This window comes from Ambystoma mexicanum, chromosome 4q, assembly GCF_040938575.1.
Source record: "Ambystoma mexicanum isolate Mex_15411 chromosome 4q, UKY_AmexF1_1, whole genome shotgun sequence".
NCBI lineage: Eukaryota > Metazoa > Chordata > Amphibia > Caudata > Ambystomatidae > Ambystoma > Ambystoma mexicanum.
Genome location: NC_090928.1, coordinates 891,950,822 through 891,972,693, shown reverse-complemented (window position 1 = coordinate 891,972,693; position 21,872 = coordinate 891,950,822). Strand labels below are relative to the sequence as shown.

The following is a 21,872-nucleotide window of genomic DNA, read 5'->3' as shown; positions in this document are numbered from 1 at the left end:
CAGATGGTCAGATCCAAGAGATCGGGACACCATGTTCTCACCCAGTCCGGGGCAATCAATATCATGGTTGCTCGAAATCTCACCACCTGAAAACGCAAGGAATGATGGAAATCGTAGGGAAGGTCCAGTTCATCAGAAATGCGTCCCCCAGTGCGCCCTTTGCAGGGAATTCCCTCAAGCAAATCTGTTTGCACTTTCTGTTGAACTCTGTGGCAAACAGATCCACTGCTGGGGTACCCCAGAGAGACAGAAGACCTCCTCTAGGACTTCCTAGCACACCTCCCACTCACGTGAGACCGTGCTCTGCTGCTGTTCAGAGCACCCGCCAAAGTGCTCTCTGTCCCCGCCTGATGAACTGCCGAGACCGAGATTTGGTTCTCCAGTAACCAGAAGGAACAAGTTACTTAACTGTAACTATTGTTCTCCAGCATGGGTCTGGGATGAATTCACATGCTCATGAATATTCTCCGTCGTCAAGCTGGGAATCCACGGTAAAGAAAAAATCTGTTTCACTTCTGAACTGTCATTCTCCTAACAACCAATCACTGGTCTCTGGGTCCTACTGCCCCAGCCAATGACTGCCCTCTACCTAAGCCCCTCCCTCTGGCAGCCATATTCAGATTTGGTGGCATGTCAATTGGGAGTAGGACCAAGAGAAGAGCCGCAGAGGGGTAGGCGGGAGGGTTCGCATGTGAATCCATGCCAGACCCATGCTGGAGAACAACAGTTACAGGTAAGTAACTTGTTCCTTCTCCAGCATGGGGTCCGGCATGGATTCACATGCTCATGCATAAAGAATACATAGCAGTACACACATGCACAACCACGTGAGGTGGCAAGGCTCAACATTAAGCATCTCTTATCTCCAATCACCTTCAAGCAAACAGGTTGCGCAACACTGCTTGGCCGACTCTGGACTCCTCCGTGAAATCCCTGTCAACGCAGTAGAACTTTGTGAAGGTGCGCATCGAACTCCACCTAACAGCCCTGCAGATGTCAAGTAGGGGCACCCCAGACAGGAACGCCGTAGTTGCAGTGATCGCTCTTGTCGAATGGTCTCTCGGACGGCCAGGCAACAGTCGGTTTACCAACCGGTGATAACGAGTGATGCAGCTGGAGAGCCACCTGGAAATGGAAGCCTTGGAGAGGGCCTTCCCATGGTTCACAGGGCCAAAGTTCACAAAAAGTTGCGATGTCTTCCGAAAACCCTTAGTCCGGTCCACATAGAACTTCAGCGCTCTAGCCACATCCAGCGAGTGCAAAGTCCTCTCAGCCGGAAACAAAGGCGTTGGGAAGAATACAGGTAACACCAAGGGCTCGTTTAGATGAAAGTCCGACGGCACCTTGGGCATGAACGAGGGGTGCGTCCTTGGCAACACACTTGTGTCGTGGAATGTAGAGTAATGTGGTTTACAAGAGAGGGCCTGGATCTCTCCCACTCGTCGTGCGGAGGTGTTGGCCGTAGGGAGAATTCTCAATTCAAGGCTAATTTCCCTTACCTAGTGAGTCCCTCAGCAGCTTTGCTGGATCTCTGGAGTTGTTTTCTTTCCACTTGGTAAGAGTGTGAGCTTTTCACCACTCTTGCTTGTGTTTTGCTATGTGTTTTTAACTGTTTCTGTGATTGTAGGCTCTGGAGTACACCACTTCAGTAGCCCCCTTCTTGTGTGTCACAGAGCACCTCCTGTGCAGTGGCACAGGGTTGTTGTTCAGACTTTCCACCGACTCCATTTCTGAGGCTGACTACTGTCCCCCAGAAAAGGGTAAAGTTGCCATTAACTTTAGTTTGTCAAATTAACCACAGATCCAGTACACCCCATCTTACATGGAGTACTGGAAGGGTTAACTCTTAGCCCTTTTTATCATCTGTACCTCGTAGAGCATTGTTTCGTTCTTTTTAACATTTAGACATGGCTGATGGCAGTGGAATCTACCCTAGTTTTCTACTGCAGTTATTTTATATAACCGTGGTAATATTGTAGGCTATTTTGTTCGCCCCAAACTTAACCCGCTTGACCAAATACTTTTTCTTTTGGCTCCGGTGCGGTTTATTCGCCATTTCTTTTTGTTAAAATTCTTCTTGTGTTTTACTTTGCGCGGCAAACCCGGTTTGCCTTCTTTGTTCACTGTCTTTTGGTGGGCTTCTGACAAGAAGCCCTCCTCAAGGCACCTGGGTGTCTAGGTGGGCTGAATGTGAGGGAGGGGTGTAGTCACCCCCTGCACAGGGTATGCTAGGAAACCCAAGTCGCACTTTTCCATGATTGGCTGAGGTGGTTGTCCAGGCTGGACAACCCCCCTGCTGTGTGATTGACAGCCAGACTGGGTGAATGGGGGATTTTCGCATAAAAGGCAGGTCTCTTCGGCTGAAAGTCAGAGTCTCGCCACTGGAATTACAAGGAACCGAAGAGAAGCGGAGGAGAGGTCGACTGCTGCAACTACCCCGTACCGGTGAAGCCCTGCTGCAGTCCTGAGCCATCTACCCTTCAACGACTAAGAGGAGATCCAGTTCGGAGTCTTCTTCCCTTGAGCCTGGTGGGGATAACCAGCTTGTCTTCTTCAGCCAGAGGTCGCCTTCGTGGTCGAAATCACTGTACACTGCTGTAGTGGTCCGGATAGCCACCTGAAGAGCCTCTCCTGTTTTTAAGGAGTGCACCTTTTATTCATCGTCGCTGCTGCCGGCCTCATCCCTGTGTGGTGTAGACCCCCTTCATCGTCCTCCTTCGTGCCGAAGCCAGGAATCGTGGGTCTACACGAAACTACCAGGAAAAACTGCTGTGGCACCAGCTTCTTCTTTTGAAAAGTTACTGTGTCCTGCTTGAGGAATTTTGGGTGAAATTCCTATTTCTGGCTTATATAGGCTTGCCCTCATTTTTCCTCCTTCTTATAACTTTTGCTTCCGAACATTTGACAATATCTAAAGTACTTTAGCAACTTTGAATCTCGAACTATCCGACGTGTGATCCTCGACACAGGAACCCGGTTCCAATTGACACTGGCTCCGGCCCCTTGACTCTTGTATTTCTGACTACGAGTGTTCTTCGAATCTGTTTGCCTAGCTAACATATTGCCTATGATTTTTGCCCCCAACTTTTTCTGGGTATTCTGGGTATCTCATGTGCTAAGTGTGTTTTTGCCCCGGATACGTGTTTATTTAGTAGACCGAACTGTCAAAAAGTGATCGCAATCATATCCCCGGTAACGTGTATTGTTTCGCAACACCGGTTCTCTCAAACACTGGGAATTTACCTTGATTCATACCGTACAAAGCGAATTGGTCAGTTCTAGTGTATTTAATGTGTGGTTTTTAATTTAATAAAAGTGTTGTGTTAATAACAAATGGTTTGAAAAAAATTTACCTATCTTTTTAGCTAAAACCTTGAGTCAGTGTTTGCTTGAGCCACTGTAATTGTGTCCCTTTGTGTAATCTCTGCTACTGATCATATACTCTTGAGATAAGCCCGACTGCTCCGCTACTGCTACCACAATAACCTAGCAGTTAACTTGTATTGCCACCTGTAGTCTTAATTGTGTGTAGTGGTCCCTAAGGGCAATGCACAGAATTCTGCCTAACAATGGCCATTAGAAATGCTGTTTTCCACGACAAAAAGATTCAGTGGCGCCAAATGCATAGGCTCGAACGGTGGACCCATGAGCCTAGTAAGCACCACATTGAGCTCCCACACCAGGGCCGGAGCCTTCACCGGCGGTAACAAGCTAAATAGTCCTTTGACGAACTCCTTGACCAAACAATGATGATTGTCCAGGAGATCTGGTGTAGCTGGAGATGAAGCTCTGGCCTTGGCGAGCACCTCCTTACAATCCACTGGCAGATCAAAGCCTCCAAACTAGCGCTGCAGGAGCCAGGCTTTCAGGTTCAGTGATCCTGGGTCTTGGTGCAGAATCGCGCCTCGTCCCTGGTGAGAAGATCTCCATCCAGAAGAAGCTTGACTGGAGGGGACGCTGACATGTCTAGAAGGTTCAGGTACCATATCTGTCTCGGCCACGCTGGTGCGACAAGGATCATCCTGCACCGGGACCGTCTGAGTTGATTGACTAGTCGAAGAAGCAACGGAGGGATTACATACAGAAACAAGCCGAACCAGGGGAAAAAGAATGCATCCCCCATTCTCCTCGGCTGTGGAAACCTTCTGGCGAACTTCCGGCACTTGGTGTTCGTCGCCGTCACAAACCGATCGATCTGGGGATTGCCCCATCTGTGGAACAGGTGATCCACTTGGTCCTGCCGAATTTCCCACTTGTGGAAAGACCGCAGCTCCCTGCTGAGAAAGTCGGCAATGGTGTTCTTAACTACTGCCAGATGAAATGGGAGGAACATCCTCTGGGCTATGTTAGGCAGAAACCTGTGCAGTTCCCTTAGGGACCACTGCAAAATGTTTAAGAGTACAGGAGTAAGCAGTAAACCCAATTGGTAGCAGTCCGCACCACCCAGATTTACCTGGTAGCAGTCAGACTTCTCTCAAGAAGAGTTAGGCTGTATATAGAGTATACACAATAGGGCTAACAATACAGTAGCACAAGAAAACACCGACCAGAACTTTGGTATAAAAGTATATAATTATTCATTTAAAAACACACTTGTAAAAATACACTGGCACTAATATGTCAAGCAAGTTCAAACACAGTCACTATAAGTATATACACCTTCCTAGTTAATTATTCAACAAGTCTAGGTTAAGACACCACTTATTTAGTAAAACAGAGGTGAGCGCGTAACCGTAGATGGCACTCCAATAATTTGTTTAAAAAGGGTGAGAAAAGGCAAAATAGGAAAATATCACAGTACCAACACGAAACCACAGCAAGTCAAGAAAGGCAGGGTCTACTGGCTAGCAAAAAGTTCGTAGGCCAGGCCCACTCTTGGAGAGAGCAAGGCGGAATGTGCCCGAGATCACACAGTGGAAATGCACTCAAAGTTTTTGCAGAAAAGTCAAAAGAGGTTGGATCAGTTCAGAAATGTAAAGTTAGCAGGTCCGAGGTCACCCCAGGATAGAGAGTCAAGGATTTACGGGGCACCTTGGACAATCTGTTGCAAGGGAGAGCAGGCAGACACACTACCTGAAATGGTGAGTAAGCTCCAGCGGGGGCAGTTGTTCCTGGCAGCAGGCGCAAGTTGGGGCTTCGTCCAGGGGAAGAGAAGATCTTGAGGTGGAGGAAAGCTGGAGGTCGTTGCACTGCCAGGGAAGAAACCAGCCACAGAGTTTCCCGGTTAAAAGGTACGACCCTTTTATTCGCGGTAGTGGTGAAGCGTGGCTATCCGGCCACCGGGGTGCTTGGCAAGGGCGATTCGACCACGAGACGATCCAGGAAGGCGAAAAAGGCGAACTGGTTGGTCCCACCAGCTCAAAGGGAAGAAGACTCTCCTGGAAGAATATGTCCTCTGTCGTCGGGGAAGTGGTGAGTTCGTACAGCAGGGCTCCTCCGGTGGTGTCGTCGTTGTAGATGGCTCAGCTTCTCCCCTCTTCGGATTCTTTAGGACCTTGTTAGGCAGAAACCTGTGCAGTTCCCTTAGGGAACACTGCAAAAGATTTAAGACTACAGGTGTTGGCAGTAAACCCACTTGGTAGCAGTCTGTACCACCCAGATTTACCTGGTAGCTGTGGCTGAGCAGTCAGACTTCTCTCAAGAAGAGTTAGGCAGTATGCAAAGTATACACAATAGGCACTCAGACCCAATAATACAAGCAAACACTGTCCAGAGCTTTGGTGTCAAAGTATATAATTATTTATTCAGAAACACATGGTTTGAAACACTCCAGCACTCTTGTTGTAAAATATTCTAAACACAGTTACTATTGTAATATATACACCCCTTTTTCCTGATCAGATAAGTCACAGTAAAACACACTTATTTTCATACAGAGGTGAGCGCTTAACTAGATGGCACTCCAATAAGTTTGTGAGAAAGGGAGGGAAAAAGACAGAATATGGAAAGGTACACCACTCTAATGTTCAGGAACACTGTTAGCAAGGCAGAAGAGCAAAAGTCACTGGTGAGCCAAAGTCCAAAGGCTGGGCCCACTCTTAGAGAGCAGAGCACAAATGCGCCCAAGATCACACAGTTACACTAGGCTTAGAAAGTCTTGCAGAGAGTTTAAAAAGAGGTTAGAGAGGCTTAGGAAAGTTTAGCCAGGGTGTCCCAGGCTAACCCAGGTTCGAAAGACGGGGGCTAAATCTACCCCGTACAGTCGGTAGCAAGGGAAGCAGGGCGGGACACGGTACCTTAAGTGGGAAGGATCCTCCCGCGGTGGCAGTTGTTCCAGGCAGTGGGTGCAAGTTGCGTCGTCGTCCAGGGGAAGAGAAGATCTCGACTTGGAGGAAAGATGAAGGTCGTTGCACTACCAGGGAAGAAACCAGCCGCGGAGTTTTCCGGTTAAAGGTGGTACCTTTGTTCGCGGTCGTGGTAAAATGTGGTATCCCGGTTGCCGGGGTGCTTGGCACAGGCAAGGCGGCCACGAGGTACGTTGGGAAGGCGAAAAGACGGTGAAACTGGTTATCCCCACCAGTCAAAGGAAGAAGACTCTCCGGAGGGAGATCTCCTCGTCGTTGGGAAAAGTGGTGAGGCGGTCCAGCAGGGCTCCACCGGTGGTGGTGTTGTGGCAGGTCGGCTCAGCTTCTCCCTCGTCGGATTCTTAGGTCCTGTGGCGACTTCTGAAGTTCCAGTCCCCAAAGCCCTGCTTTTATGCAGAAAACCCTCATTCACTCAGCCTAGCTGTCACTCAAACAACCTAAGTGGTGAGCGGGCCGGCTCACCACTTGGGCCAATCAGGACGGTGTGCGACTTGAGTTGCCTAGGCAACTCAGTCCAGGGTGACTAAATCCCCCTCCACCCCTCCTAAGTACCCCAGACAGAGTGGCACCACTTTGGAGGGCTTCTGTGGAGAAGCCTGCCAAAAAGTGGAACAAAGGGCTCGACTTGGGTTGGAGTCACAGAAGAGAACACAAACGCCATTTTAGAATCAAGTGTTGGCAAAAAATACCAACCAGAGAATTAATATTAATTAAATAAACCGGCGGTATGTTCAAGACTACCGTAAATATTTAAATAAAGATAGTAGCCTAAAACAATGGGAAATCCCATAGGAAAATATTCACAGTTGAATATAAAAAGTAGTATCCACTGCCACCAGCCAAAACTCGATCAGGGGGGACGGAGACGTGCCCCCTCGACGAACAGACCCCAGGGCAATTGAATTGCCCCAGCCAGTGCATCCACAATATGATGGTTTCTACTGGTTCTGTTCAGAATTTAAGTCTAGTAAAGTCAATGGTGACTTTACATGCCCTGGGAGACAGTAGTCAGTCCCAGGGTATGGAGTCTATACTGGGGGGTCACTATGACACCCCTGTGTCACTGCACTGAGGGTGCTGTGTAACACACACCACAAAAACACATGAAGCCCTATGGAGTAAAAGACCCCATAGCCCATTAAACACATCTAGATTCAAAGAAACACACTCAAATCATGCCCAAGAGTGAGGGTAAAAGAGTCTCACTCTTGGCAGGAGAAAAAAATAAACCCCAAAAATCCAGCAAAGCTGCTGGGGGACTCGCTAGGTTAGGAAATTCAGCCTAAACAGAGAATTCTCCCTAACAGACCTGTGGCGACTTCTGAAGTTCCAGTCCTCAAAGCCCTGCTTTTATGCAGCAAAACCCCCATTCATCAGCCTAGCTGTCACTCAAACATGCTAAGTGGTGAGCCAAGCGGCCAATCACACAAGAGTGCGACTTGAGTTGCCAAGGCAACTCAGTCCAGGGTGCCTAATCCCCTCCCACACATCCTGTTGACCCCAGACAGAGTGGCACCATTTGGAGGGCTTCTGTGGAGAAGCCTGCCAAAAAAGTGGAGCAAAGGGCTCGACTTGGGTTAGAGTTTCAAAGGCGAACACAAACGCCATTTTAAAACCGAGTCCTGGCAAAAAGACCCAACCGGGGAATAAATATTAAATAATCTTTAACAGATTATCTTTCACATTGCACCAAAATGTGTTGCTTTTAAAATTAATGGGAAAATCCCATAGGAAATATTCTGGTGGAATATTTCGCGTGGTATCTACTGCCACCAGCCAGAAACTCGACAAGGGGGGACTGGACAGTGCCCCCCTTGGAAAACAGACCCAGGGGCAATCAAATTACCCCTACCAGTACTTCCACAATATGATGGTTTGTACTGGTTATGTTCACAATTTGAGAGTAGTAAAGCAATGGTGACTTTACATGCCCTGGGAGACAGTAGTCAGTCCCAGGGTATGGATTCTATGTTTGGGAGTCACTATAACACCCCTGTGTTACTGCACTGAGGGTGCTGTGTAACATACGTAAGAGTGGGAGAAAAAGAGTCTCACTCTTCGCAAGAGAAAAGAAAAAGAAAAGAAAAGAAAAACCCAAAAATCCAGCAAAGCTGCTGGGGGACTCACTAGTTTTGGGAAATTAGCCTTAACAGAGAATTCTCCGTAACAGGCTACGGCCCAGTGCCACAGGTCCTGCACCTCTTTGGAGAGCGCTGGCGATCTGGTGCTCCACTGCTTCCGGATGTAGAACATCGTGGTGGTGTTGTCCGTGAAGACCCGTACCACTTTGCTCTTGAGGGACGGAAGGAAGGACTTGAGGGCCCAAAACACTGCCCGCAGCTCCAACACAATGTGCATCGACTTCTCCTCCGGTAGCCACAGGCTTCTTGCATGAAGACTTCCTGAATGCGCTCCCCATCCTTGCAGGGAGGCGTTTGTAACGCTCACCTGGTTCCCACGGGAGCACTGGTCTAGTCTGGATTGCTGTGGCCTCTTCTAGCGTGATGCGCAGGACCCGGAACACCGATTGGACAGGACCTCCAAATCGTGCTTGCCTGGCCCGTAGGAATATCCTTCTGCAGATCAGAAAGGGGATTAACAGTCTGCAGAATAGTGTGCTAGCTCCCACCTTTCCCCCTTCGTTCCTCTCTAACTTCCTCCAAACCCTGGTTTAAGCTCACCTTATGGTTTGGAAGGATGAACTCTCCATCCTGCTTCTGGTGCAGGGGCGCGTGTTCGTCCAGTTACTTCACTGGTTTTCAGAATGGCGCTGGCAAAATCCACTTGACTTTCCTGAGGGATGCGCCGTAAGTATGAAAGTTCAAAGTTCAAGTGAGGCCCCCTTTATGTTGTCTTTCTAACCTGTGATCTGTCCTTTATGTCAGGTGCAGAAGGAAGGCGATGCGTCGAGGGGTTAAACTGCCGAGGTGAGTAGTGATGAGGGCGATCCCTCTAAATGTCCTTATCATTCCCCAGAAATGTCTCTTGTCCTTTCCCCATAGGGGCCGGGGTACGGTACCTGCCAACGGGGCGGCGCCGACCCGAAATGTGGAAGAAAAGCCGGTAAGTATTATGGCTGTTAATCAGGCTTTCCTTCTGTGTTCCTTCTGCTCACCTTTTGTTTCTTCCTCTCTCCCCTAGGTGCAGAGATATGGCGTCTGATGCTGACAGCCGCGATGGAGCCGGGAGATGTCTTGAGGACAGGTGAGTGAAGCGTGGCGCTGCAGCGAGCAACGCGATGCTTTTAAATGGAAGTCTTTCTTCAGGGATGCTGGCGAGAAGATTCCGGATGCAGGTAAGAAGTTTGAAATAGTCCTTGGTTTTCACCTTTCTCTTCTCTTCCTTCCTTGCAGGTCACCTCACCTTGGGGGTAGGGGGGGGGGGTGTTGTGACCCCGCTCCCCCTTGGTCTTCTCAGTCGGTCCGGCTTGGGTCTTCTCCAAAAGCTTGCCCTGATGGTCCGACTTCCTCCTCTTAGAAGCACTTGAGCGCTGGCTCCTGGTCGAAGGAGCTGGAGATGCTGAACTCGCCCTGGCCGCCGATAAGCCCATCGCAATGGCGCTCCGGGTGGTAGAGGAGTCGTGGTGCTTGGCCTTATGTTGGGCCCCCGCGGGAGGGGCGCCCTCAAAGGTCTTATAAGACCGCTCAGCTTTCTTCTTCTGGGCAGGGGAGGCATGCTGATGTGATTCACCCAGAGCAGGGGCCTTGGCCTGCAGCCACACGTTGAGGCACTTGTGTCGGTCGGCCCGCGTGCGCGGCTCCATCTCCCGACAATCCATGCAGTCGTCCTCCACATGCGTATGGTCCGAATGTAGGCAGTAAAGGCACTGGGAATGTCCATCATCCGAAAAGACGTTCTGTAGGTTGAAGCCAGGGCAAACCTTGAAGGGAGGCATCGAGTCCTTCTCCAGGCCATGTCCACGCGGGGTTGGCTTCTAAGAAGCTTCTGCAATCCTCCAAGAAGAAACTCAATGAAAATCCAGCCTTGAGGGGCGGTGAAGAAATCTGGAAAAGTCCCCGTTAATCAGAAGGTTAATCACAAAACACAGTAAAAGCTTGAGAGCTATAGCACGAGGACGCCCAACACTTCAACATGTGGTAAAAATCTGAAGATGGCTGCCAGAGGAGGGGCTTAGGTAGAGGGCAGTCATTGCTGGGGGCAGTATGACCCAGAGACCAGTGATTGGTTGTTAGGAGAAAGACAGTTCAGAAGTTAAACTTGAAACTGATTTTCTCTTTACCCAGGATTCCCAGCCTGAAACGCGGAATATTCATGAGCAGGTGAATCCATGCCAGACCCCATGCCACAGAACCAAGGCTGTAGCGCCTCGGTGCAGGAGTGCACACCAACCTGCTTGTCGAGGTAGTGCATGGCCACCGGGCAGTCCGTTAAAATTAGGACATGCTTCCCTCTGAGAGATGGGGCAAAAGCCCTCGGGGCTAACCTGATGGGCCGCAGCTCCACCTGGCTTCTATTGCTGACCAGAGGTTGAACACCTGCAAATCCTCAGAGTGGGCACTCTAACCCTTCGAAGACTCATCTATGTCCACTCATGCCTAAGGCCAAGTAGGCCAGAAGGGTTAACCCGCCATAAGATTGCTGCACCTGTCCCACCATTTAGGTTGTGTACAATTTGGTTGGACACCCAGAGAGGATCTGTGAGGGCTCCCATGTACTGAGACAACTGGTCCCTCAGGAGCCACTGAAGGGATCCCATGCGCAGTCTGGCCTCTGGCACTAGAAAAATACAGGCTGCCATGAGACCCAAGAGGCGGAGGAAGGACGCCGCTGGTAAGGTGTTGTGGTTCTGAAACAAATGCACCATCTGTGCAATGTTGCCGACTCTCTCCTCGGGAGGAAAAGCCTTCCCTACCCCACTGTCTAGGACTGCTCTGATGAAATGGAGTCTTTGAACTGGCATCAAATGGGACTTCAAGTTCAGGGAGAAGCCTAGCCTGTGCAGCAGGTGTCCTCCAGATGAGACAAGACTTGCCGTGCTGACTTCCCCCAGATCAGCCAGTCGTCCAGGTATGGAAATACATGGACCCCGATCTCCTCAGGTGAGCTGCAAATACCGCCATGAGCTTGGTGAAGACCCTTGTAGTGGCGGTCAACACAAAAGGGAAGCACCTTGAACTGATGGTGTTTTTCCCCTGTGAGGAACCCAAGGAACGTCCTGTGCTCGAGATGTATTGGCACATGGAAATAGGCGTCCTGCAGGTCTATTGACACCAGCCAGTCCTGAAGTTCTGGAGCTTGGAGAATTTCTCTCAACGTCACCATCATAATTTTGGCTTTCCTCAGTAACTTGTTAAGAGCCCTGAGGATGGGACGAAGACTTCCTTGCTTTTTGGGCACTAGGAAAATCCTGGGAATACCAGGCCGATCTCTGTTCAGGAGGTACATCTTCCACGGTGCACTTTGTCAACAGGGCTCCCAGTTCTTTCTGGAGCTCCTGTCCCGGTTGGCTTGGTGGTCTGTCCAGTGGTCTTTTCAAAAAGGGCAGACAATTACCCCACTGTATCAACTGCAGGACCAAGGCGCATCAGAGGTCTTCCCCTGCCACTAGGGCCTCTACCAACCGGTGCATCGCGGGAGGGGAAATCTCTGCCGCTGCTTGTTGGCCTCTAGAACCCCTCTGGCCCCTTTAGGGGCACGAGAAACGCCTCTGCCCCTGCTTAGCTTGTGGCAGCTGTGCATTTTTGCCATAGGGTAAATAAGGCCTGTAGCCTCTGCCTCTTGAGGTAAAGCTGAAGGCAGGCTTGGCCAGCTGAGCAGCTAGGCTCAATGAATTAGCAGCAATTTTAGATTGTTTACATTTTTCTAACAAGGCTTTTTGACCGAAAAGCAGGTCTCCCTCAAAGGGCAAGCCCAGAAGCCTGTTCTGAACATTTGGGGAGAAACCAGAGGTTTTCAGGTACACACCTGTCTCCACATTACCACTGCTGACCCCATAGAGAAGCAAACACAGTCTGCTATGTCCAGGCCAGTTTGCAATTACTGCTCGACTAGCTCCTTTTCCCCATCCTCCACCAGCTGTAAAAATCTGTCGGGGATGTATTCAGCAGCATGATCCACAGCTTTCCACAAACCGAAGGAACGCTTTGTGAATCCGCAGGCTATGTTGGTGGCCTTGAGTGTCATGCTGCCAGTAGTGAAAACATTATTGGCCAGTGCGTCCTACTTCTTTCCCTCCCTATCCAGAGGCAGATTGGTAGTGGATGCTGCAGGTCTGGTGGATGCTACAGGTATGGTGGAAACTGTAGCAGCTTGCACAACCAGCCCTTCCGAGGAAGGGTGTGTAGCGAGGAAAGAAGGATCCCCTCTTGCTGGCCTATACTTCCCTGTAAAATTGACGTTTACTGGAGGGGGGAAATAGTGCAAGGGTGTTTGCCATAAGGCAGCTAAGGGGTCTGCAATAGCTGGGTAAAATGTCAAATTATGCTCAGGTGTGGATCCTCGTTCGGTATGTTTGAGCTCGTACCCCTAAAGGGGTGTGGCAGACTACTTTAAACCAAGGGTGTCTACAACCCTGTTAACCAAAGCCCTGAATTTCATATTAGCATGCGTGTAGGGCTGGCTTTGCTGTAATTCAAGGTCTGAGGATGTATCTAGGCCACTAGCGTCTTGCAAACCCTAAGCTAGTGCTAACAAAATCGGCCTGATCGTCGAAATAAATCGACACCACCGGGTCCCATATAAATGGGTTCGACATCCCATTGGTCGTCAGCGCTGAAGATGGATTGCATGGAGTCAAAGAACCCTGACCTTGACAGCGGTATGAAGGAACCATCGCCGACAGTCCTTGCCAAAGGTTTTACTGCCAATGTATCGGCTTTCAACGCCGATGTTTCTTTCTGCCGAGAGAAGCTCGGGCGACCGATGGACAGTGTTGTCATCAGCCTTACAGCCTTCTGGCGATTTACAAGCCTTTGTTGGCATGGAACCCAAAGGCGTTTGGCGCCGAAGAAGCCGGTGGATAAACTAGCTTGGGGTCAGAAGCAATGAGCACCGATTTTGCAGCCAAAGCTTGCTGGATGGGGCGTTGGTGGGAGGACGACACCTACAGCAGTTTGTTGCTTAAACATTTCCAACACAGACATTTTTACACTTTAACACTCTTCCAGGGCGGTCTGCCCCGCCGAGGGCTTACCTCATTCCGACGACGACGACGAGCTGGACTCGTCGATAGTGGTGGTGCTGCTTCTGCTTTCATGAGGAAGACGAAGAAAGGCTCCTGGAATGAGACTGTTTTAGTCTTTTTGCAATGTCTTTCCTATCCCTTGTCGGGGGTGGGCTTTCATGTCTCGCCTCAGAAGACCAGACAAGAGACCACCCCAGAGATTTTGCGGACGGTCGCCCAAAGTCAGTTTCCCGGATCTCGGCTGAATTTTCGAGCACGACGTGCAGGCCTTTGTGTCGTGATTCACACCTAGAGAACCAAGCAGGATGGATCAACGATCGACAGCTGAGTCGAGGTCTACAACGCCCCCTGTCGAAAAGTTTCTGAGCAGCAGAGCTGAATGATGGATATCTATCAAGATGACGGATCTGTGGGAGAAAGGCAATCCATTGAAGCAGCAGCTTTCATGGGCACGTGACATGATATGGCAATACCATATATGGGATTTCCTAACATGGGAGGGCTGGAAGAAGACGAAACTACAATATGGACATAGAACAAGCGAAAAACCTTGTGGCATGGCCATCTTTGGGTGACAGCCACCTTCAGTAGCCAATTGTGGTAAACGCAAAAGCGTACAAGTAAAATGTTACCAAAAAACAGTAAAAATATCACTGCTGCCATCAGCTTGTCTTAAGCGCATGCAAAAATTAACCAAAAACCCAAAAAGGTAAAAGGTCAAAAAGGATACAAAATATCCTAATTGCACTCTACTGTAAGGCGGTATATGCAATTGTAAAAATACAAGAATTCCAAAAAGAGAAACAAGGTTTCTCAGAACTGACAGACTTGGGGACTAGCGAGTTTCCCCATACAAATTAGCAAAATGCAAGGGAAGTGAAGCTGAGGGCTTAATTTCTCTTCAAAAAGTCAGGGCAGGTTAAAAAACAAAGCAAAAAGAAGGGTGTCCCATTGAAAGCTATAGAGGCAATGGTGCAAAAAGAAAACCTTTCTCAACAGTCGATGCAGAGTTTAAAACCAGAGGACATTGATGGATTCAGCATTATGTGGAAAACGAGGCAGTGCTGCTGAATAGAGCAGAGTGCGCGCATAAAAGGAACTAAGGTCAGGGGGCACAGGGCATCAATATACAGTGGCCCTGAGGTCCAATTCAGTGCAGTGCACGTAGAGGCGTCAAAAAGGTTTCTGGAAAGCAAGTGCGCTGTGAGATAGATATCAAAGATGAGGAATCTGTGGGAGGAAAGAATCCATTACAAATAGCTATTAAGTTCACAAAACAACACTGGCTAACAATTACTAATCACATTTTATTTGAGTTAAGCTACACTTTTCCTGGTCTCCTTTTGAATTTCCACATTCTTCCCTCCAACCAATGGATTTTTCCTACAATTTCATATTGTTAGCAAAATGAAATTTTGGGATTCGAGTTGCTATTTTTCATCAAATTTACATAAATCCCAATATAAACTCATTGGTGCACCATACGCCCCTTAGATACCGCTGGCAGCACTCAACGGGACCACCAGGGAACACCTTAAAGCAGAAACAACTGGGAGACCAAGGGGCTAATCACAACCGGAGACCTAGCCCCGGCTGGGGTAATAGTAGACTTTCAGTGGTCAAATCCCACAAACTGCACCATGGCCAATTTCTAACTTACGCAAGACTTGCTGAACAGCTAAGGACTAGATGGACACCCCCAGCAACGTTACAAACTGAAAACCCATTATTAGGCCAACTATATGATGTCACTGAAAGAGGAAATATGTTATCCAGGCTATACCAGGCGCTCACAGAAGAGATACCCAAAGATACGACTAAAGGAAAACCGATATGGGAAATGAAAATAGAGAGGGAGAAAACAGATAAGGAATGGATTAAAGCAAAACTATAGCCCAAAGATATCCAGGAACTCCAGACTAAAACAATTGCAATTCTACATACTCCACAGAGCATACTTGACCCCAGGAAGGATATCACGCTTCGCAGGCACCACCACGCAAAATTGCCCGAAATGCGGAGTAGAGAACGCAGACAATGGACACATGTTCTGGCACTGCCCAAAGATCCAGATTTACTGGCGAGAAAAACGCTTGAGAGAAAGGGGTACAATGCAGGAATGGACGATCGGAGCATGCCTCCTAGGTCTATACAGTTATCCAAATAAAAATGAAGCAATGAAAAAGCTGATAAATTTAGCATGGGCACTATCTAAGAGACGAATCGCGATAATGTGGAAAGCCAAAGAAGGATCGAAGATAGAGACGTGGTGGAAGGATCTGAGAAGATGGACCATAGCAGAGACAGCAGTCTGGTACGAAGCAATGCGAACTGGAAGAAGAGAAAGCTTCCCAGACATTACATCGTGGAACACAATAATACAAGAACTGTTCTCCTCCCCAGACGATAGACTTCCTTGAGAGCGCATTACCAGACAAGAGATCAAGCTTGGAACGACCAAGAAGCACCAAGGCATCAGATGGTGAACACCACACCTCATCCTTACTAACCTTTGAACTAGAGCACCTACAGCCCTGAAAATGAAATCTTGTGACCTAAGTTTCTTTGTTCAGAGTTGGGGTTAGGGAGGGTACTGAGGGAGGAGCAGGTCTGGGAATCTAACAGTCAGCAGAATCTATACTGTAAGGTTGTACATGTTTCTATGCATTCACAAAACTTAATAAAACATTTTTTTAAACATTCATTGGCGCATTATAGCTTTTCAGAGGAAGAGTTTTGGATAGTTAAAGAAACGGGTAAGGAAGGTTACTGGTATATTAGATCTGCAAAGTCTGGGCTAGGATGTAGTGTATGAAGTTGCACAAGAATCCCTTTACCTGGTTTCCAGCAATGCATTTTTCAGCAAACCACTGCAACCGTCCAGATCTTGCTCTTAAACCAGGTGTCTGCAATTTTCAAAAACAAATCAAATGTATATTACTTTATTGTAGCAATCTTTCTTGTGTGTATGCATGTAGGTCTACATTAACACATCACAGCAAGGAAGAGAGACTGCAAAATGCCAACTGGTCCAGACAATGTTTCACGCAGAGCATATCATGGTTTTATATACATTTTACTTGGTAATGTCAATATATTTTCCACTCAAAGTGGAAACACTGCATGAGCCAAATACCATCCACACATCAGATATACAGGTCCTCATCAGGAAAATGCTCCATCTTTATAATTGGTGTAGCCGTACAAAATCCTTGATAAAACATTTTACATAAATACAATATAAGGAACAAGTTAATTACCTGTAACTGTTGTTCTCCAGCATAGGTCTGGCATGGATTCACATGCTCATGAATATTCCCAGTCATGCTGGGAATCCTCGGTAAAGAAAATAATCAGTTTCACTTCTGAACTGTCTTTCTCCTAACAACCTATCACTGGTCTCTGGATCATACAGCCCCCAGCCAATGACTACCCTCTACCTAAGCCCCTCCTCTTGCAGCCATCTTCAGATTTGGTAGCAAGTAGAGTGGCAGTAGAACCCAGAGAAGTGCCGCAGAGGGTTAGGCGGGAGGGTTTGCATGTGAATCCATGCCAGACCCATGCTGGAGAACAACCGTTACAGGTAAGTACCTTGTTCCTTCTCCAGCATGGGGTCTGGCATGGATTCACATGCTCATGAATAAAGAATGCATAGTAGTACACACATGCACAACCACAGGAGGTGGGAAGGCTCAATATTCATCATCTTTTGCCTCCTTACCAGGCACACCTTCAAGCGAACAGGTTGCGCAGCACTGCTTGGCCGACTCTGGACTTCTCCCTGGAATCCCTGTTGATGCAGTAGAATCTCGTGAAGGTGTGCGCCGACCTCCACGTAGCAGCCCTGTAAATGTCCAGCAGGGGCACACCAGACAGAAATGCCTTAGTAGCAGCGATCACTCTGGTGGAATGGGCTCTCGGACAGCCAGGCAGCGGTCGGTTTGCCAACCGGTGACAATGCATGATGCAGCCCGAGAGCCATCTGGAAATGGAAGTCTTCGAGAGAGCCTTCCTGTTATGATGTAAACCTTGGAGAGGGCCTGCCCATGGTTCAAAGGGCCAAAGTTCACAAAAAGTTGTGACGTCATCCGAAAACTGTGCGGTCCACATTAAACTTCAGCACTCTAGCCACATCCAGCAAGTGCAAAGTCCTCTCAGCTGGCGATTAAGGCGTCGGGAAGAAAACAGCTAACACCAAAGGCTTGTTTAGATGAAAGTCCGACGGCACCTTGGTCATGAAGGAGGGGTGCGTCCGTAGCACTACCCTCGTCTAGTGGACTGTCAAGTACGGTGGTTTACAAGAGAAGGCCTGCATCTCTCCCACTCGTCATGTGGAGGTGATTGCACAAGAAACGCTGTTTTCTACAATAAAATCTTCAGCCGCGCCAAATGCATAGGCTCGAACAGTGGACCTATAAGCCTAGTCAGCACCACATTGAGTTCCCACGCCGGGCCCGGAGCCTTCACCGGCGGAAACGAGCAAAATAGTTCTTTCACGAACTCCATGACCAAACGACACGACCATAAGGATGATCGTCCAGGAGATCTGGTGTAGCGGGAGATAGCCGCCAGATAAACCTTGATGTAAGCATGGGCCAGTCCTGCCTTGGCCAACGACAACAAACGCGGAAGCACCTGCGGAGCAGTGACTCGTAGAGGGTCGATCCTCCGAGTAAGGCACCAAGTGGCGAACCTCTTCCACTTGTGCCCGTAGCATTTGAGAGTGGATGTGGCCTTGGCGAGCACCTCCTAACCATCTGCTGGGAGATCGTAGCCCACAAACTTCAGTGCTGAAGGAGCCAGGCCTCCAGGTTCAGCGATCCTGGGTCGTGGTGCAGCATCGCCGGAAGCATGACCGGAGGGGACGCTGACAAGTCCAGAAGGTCCGGGTACCATATCTGTCTCGGCTACGCCTGTGCGACGAGGATCATCCTGCACCGGGACCGTCTGAGTTGATTGACTAGTCGAAGAAGCAACGAAATGGAGGGAACGCGTACAGAAACAGGCCGTCCTAGGGGAAAGAGAATGCGCCCCCCCCATGCCTCCCGGCTGGGGAAACCTGCTGGCGAAGATCCGGCACTTGGTGTTTGTCGCCGTCGCAAACCGTTCAATCTGGATTGCCCCATCTGCGGAACAGGTAAGGAACAAGTTACTTACCTGTAACTGTTGTTCTCCAGCATGGGTCTGGCATGGATTCACATGCTCATGAATATTCCCCGTCGTCAGGCCGGGAATCCTCGGTATAGAAAAAAATCAGTATCAGTTTCGTTTCTGATCTGTCTTTCTCAGTAGTAACTGGTCTCTGGGTCATACTACATGGCAGCCATCCTCAGATTTGGTAGCACGTGAAGTGGCAGTATGACCAAGTGAAGAGCCGCAGAGGGGTAGGAGGGAGGGTTCGCATGTAACTTGTTCCTTCTCCAGCATGGGGTCTGGCATGGATTCACATGCTCATGAATATAAGAATACGTAGCAGTACACACATGCACAACTACGGGAGGTGGCAAAAGGCTAAATATCAAGCAATACAACAACTCAACATTAAGCAACTCTTATCTCCTCAACAAGCTCACCTTAGGCAAACAGGTTGCGCAGCACTGCCTGGCCGACTCTGGACTCCTCCCTGGAATCCAGGTCGACGCAGTAGAATCTCATGAAGGTGTGCGTCGACCTCCACGTAGCAGCCCTGCAGATGTCGAGCAGGGGCACACCAGACAGGAATGCCGTAGTAGCAGCGATCGCTCTGGTCGAATGGGCCCTCGGACGGCCTGGCAACGGTCGGTTTGCCAACCGGTGACAGTGCATGATGCAGCCGGAGAGCCATCTGGAAATGGAAGTCTTCGAGAGAGCCTTCCCTTGATTCACAGGTCCAAAGTTCACAAACAGCTGTGATGTCTTCCGAAAACTCTTCGTACGGTACACGTAGAACTTCAGCGCTCTAGCTACATCCAGCGAGTACAGAGTGCTCTCCGCCGGCGACGAAAAGAAAACTGGCAACACCAAGGGCTCGTTGAGGTGGAAGTCCGACGGCACCTTGGGCATGAAGGAGGGGTGCGTACTCAGCACCACCCTCGTGTCGTGAAAAGTCAAGTATGGAGGCTTGCAAGACAGGGTCTGGATCTCTCCCACTCGTCGTGCAGAGGTGATGGCCACGAGGAATGCTGTCTTCCACGGCAGAAACTTCAACGGCACTGAATGCATAGGCTCGAATGGGGCCCCCATGAGCCTAGTTAGCACCACGTTGAGCTCCCACGCCGGGGCAGGGGCCTTCACTGGCGGGTATGATCGGAACAGTCCTTTCATAAATTCCGTCACCAGACGATGAGACCACAAGGACGCCCGTCCTGTAGTTCTGGTGTAACGTGAGACGGCAGCCAGATGTACATTGATGGAAGCGTGAGATAGGCCAGCCTTGGCCAAAGACAGTAGGTACGGCAATACTTGAGGGGCCGTAATCCGCAGAGGGTTAATCTTCTGTGCACGGTACCAGACAGAGAACCTCTTCCATTTATGTCCGTAGCACTTGAGAGTTGAGGATGCCCTGGCCTTTGCAAGAACCTCTGGCAGGATGTTGTATCCTCCAAACTCTAGTGCTGCAGGAGCCAGGCCTGCAAGTTCAGCGACTCTGGTTCGTGATGAAGAATGGCGCCTCCTTCTCTGGAGAGAAGATCCACGTCCGTCGTCAGCTTGAATGGTGTGGACGCTGACAAGTCCAGAAGGTCCGGGAACCAGATCTGCCTCGGCCACGCCGGTGCGACGAGGATCATCCTGCACCGGGACCTCTTGAGCTGGTTGACGAGCCGGAGTAGCAACGGCGGGAATGCATAAAGGAACAGGCCGTCCCAGGGGAACGAGAAAGCATCGCCCATGCTCCTCGGTTGGGGAAACCTGCTGGCGAACCACCGGCACTTGGAGTTCGCCGCCGTCGCGAAGAGATCGATCCAGGGTTCGCCCCATCGTCGGAAGAGTCGGTCCACTTGATCCTGGCACAGTTCCCACTCGCGGCACGAGCGCAGCTCCCTACTGAGTGAGTCGGCGATGGTGTTTTTTTTATCCCTGCCAGATGAAAGGGTACCAGAAACATCCCTTGGGTGACGGCCCAATGCCACAGATCCTGGGCTTCCTTGGACAGGGCAGGGTATCTGGTTCCACCCTGCTTCCGAATGTAAAACATAGTGGTGGTGTTGTTGGTGAAGCTCCTCACCACCTTGCCCTTGAGGGGCGGAAGGAAGGACCTGAGGGCCCAGAACACTGCGCGGAGCTCCAAGATGTTGATGTGGAGAGTCTTCTCCTCCGAGCACCAAAGGCCTCTCGCGTGGAGACCCCGGTGTGTGCTCCCCAACCTTCCAGGGAGGCATCCGTCGTCACCGTCACCTGGTGGGCCGGGGCTAGGAAACCTGTTCCCGCTGTCAGATGAGCGAGGACACCCCACCATCGTTATCGCCTGACGGAATGCTTCGTCGAGCGGGATCCTGTCCTCGAAGCTGCCCGTCGTCTGGATCCAGTGGGCGTCGAGGAATTCTTGCAAGGGCTGCATCCAAAGTCTGCAATGGGGCACCAGATAAATGCAGGAGGACATCATTCCGAGGAGGGACTTGATAGACCTCACCCTGGCCACGTCCGTGGCCAGTAGACGTTGCACCTTTCCTAGGATGGTCCTTATCCTTTCCTCCGACGGTGAGGCCCGCCGCGCCACTGTGTCGAGCTGTGCTCCCAGAAACAGGGCGACTTGCGACGGGACCAGGTGGGATTTTGGAAATTTGATGGAGAACCCCAGGTCCGTGAGCAGCTTGACGGTCTTCGCAGTGTGTTCCACGGCGACCTCCCTTGTTCTTGCCCGTATGAGCCAGTAGTCCAGGTAGGGGTAGACGTGGATCCCCTGCAGGTGCAGCCGTGCCGCCACCGGTGCTAGGCACTTGGTGAACACCCTGGGCGCCGATTTTAATCCGAATGGGAGGGCCTTGAACTGGTAGTGCCGCCCTTTGATCACGAACCGGAGGAACTTTCGGTGCCTCTTTAGAATAGGGATGTGGAAGTAAGCATCGTCCAAGTCCAACGACGACAGGAAATCGCCCTCCTCCAGCTGTCCCAGCACGTACTGGAGGGTGACCATCCGGAACTTCTGTGCCTTGATGTATTTGTTTAGTCGTCGCAGGTCCAGGATGGGATGCCATCCTCCTGTCTTCTTCACAAGGAAGTATCTTGAGTAAACTCCGGAGCCCCGAAGCCTCTTCGGACGAGCTCGATGGCACCTTTCCTGAGCATCGCCCGTACTTCCAACAGTAGTTGAGGGACGTGATTTTCCTTCCTGGCCACGGGAGGAATGCAGGGGCACCTCTTCTGGAACTCGAGGGCGTGCCCCAGGGCCAGGGCGTCCAGCACCCAACGGTCGGTGGAGATGGACTCCCACACGCTGACGAACT

At 50.0% G+C, this 21,872-nt stretch overlaps 1 protein-coding gene across 1 annotated transcript in view; it reads right to left on the bottom strand.

The window, feature by feature from the left end:
• The window catches only part of LRPPRC (leucine rich pentatricopeptide repeat containing), a 1,926,342-nt gene that overhangs the window by 599,744 nt on the left and 1,304,726 nt on the right, over nt 1-21,872 (bottom strand). Inside the window, exon 26 of the mRNA XM_069608459.1 lies at nt 16,287-16,355. Coding sequence (XP_069464560.1) covers nt 16,287-16,355 — 69 coding nt within the window. The remainder of the gene's footprint in view (nt 1-16,286; nt 16,356-21,872) is intronic.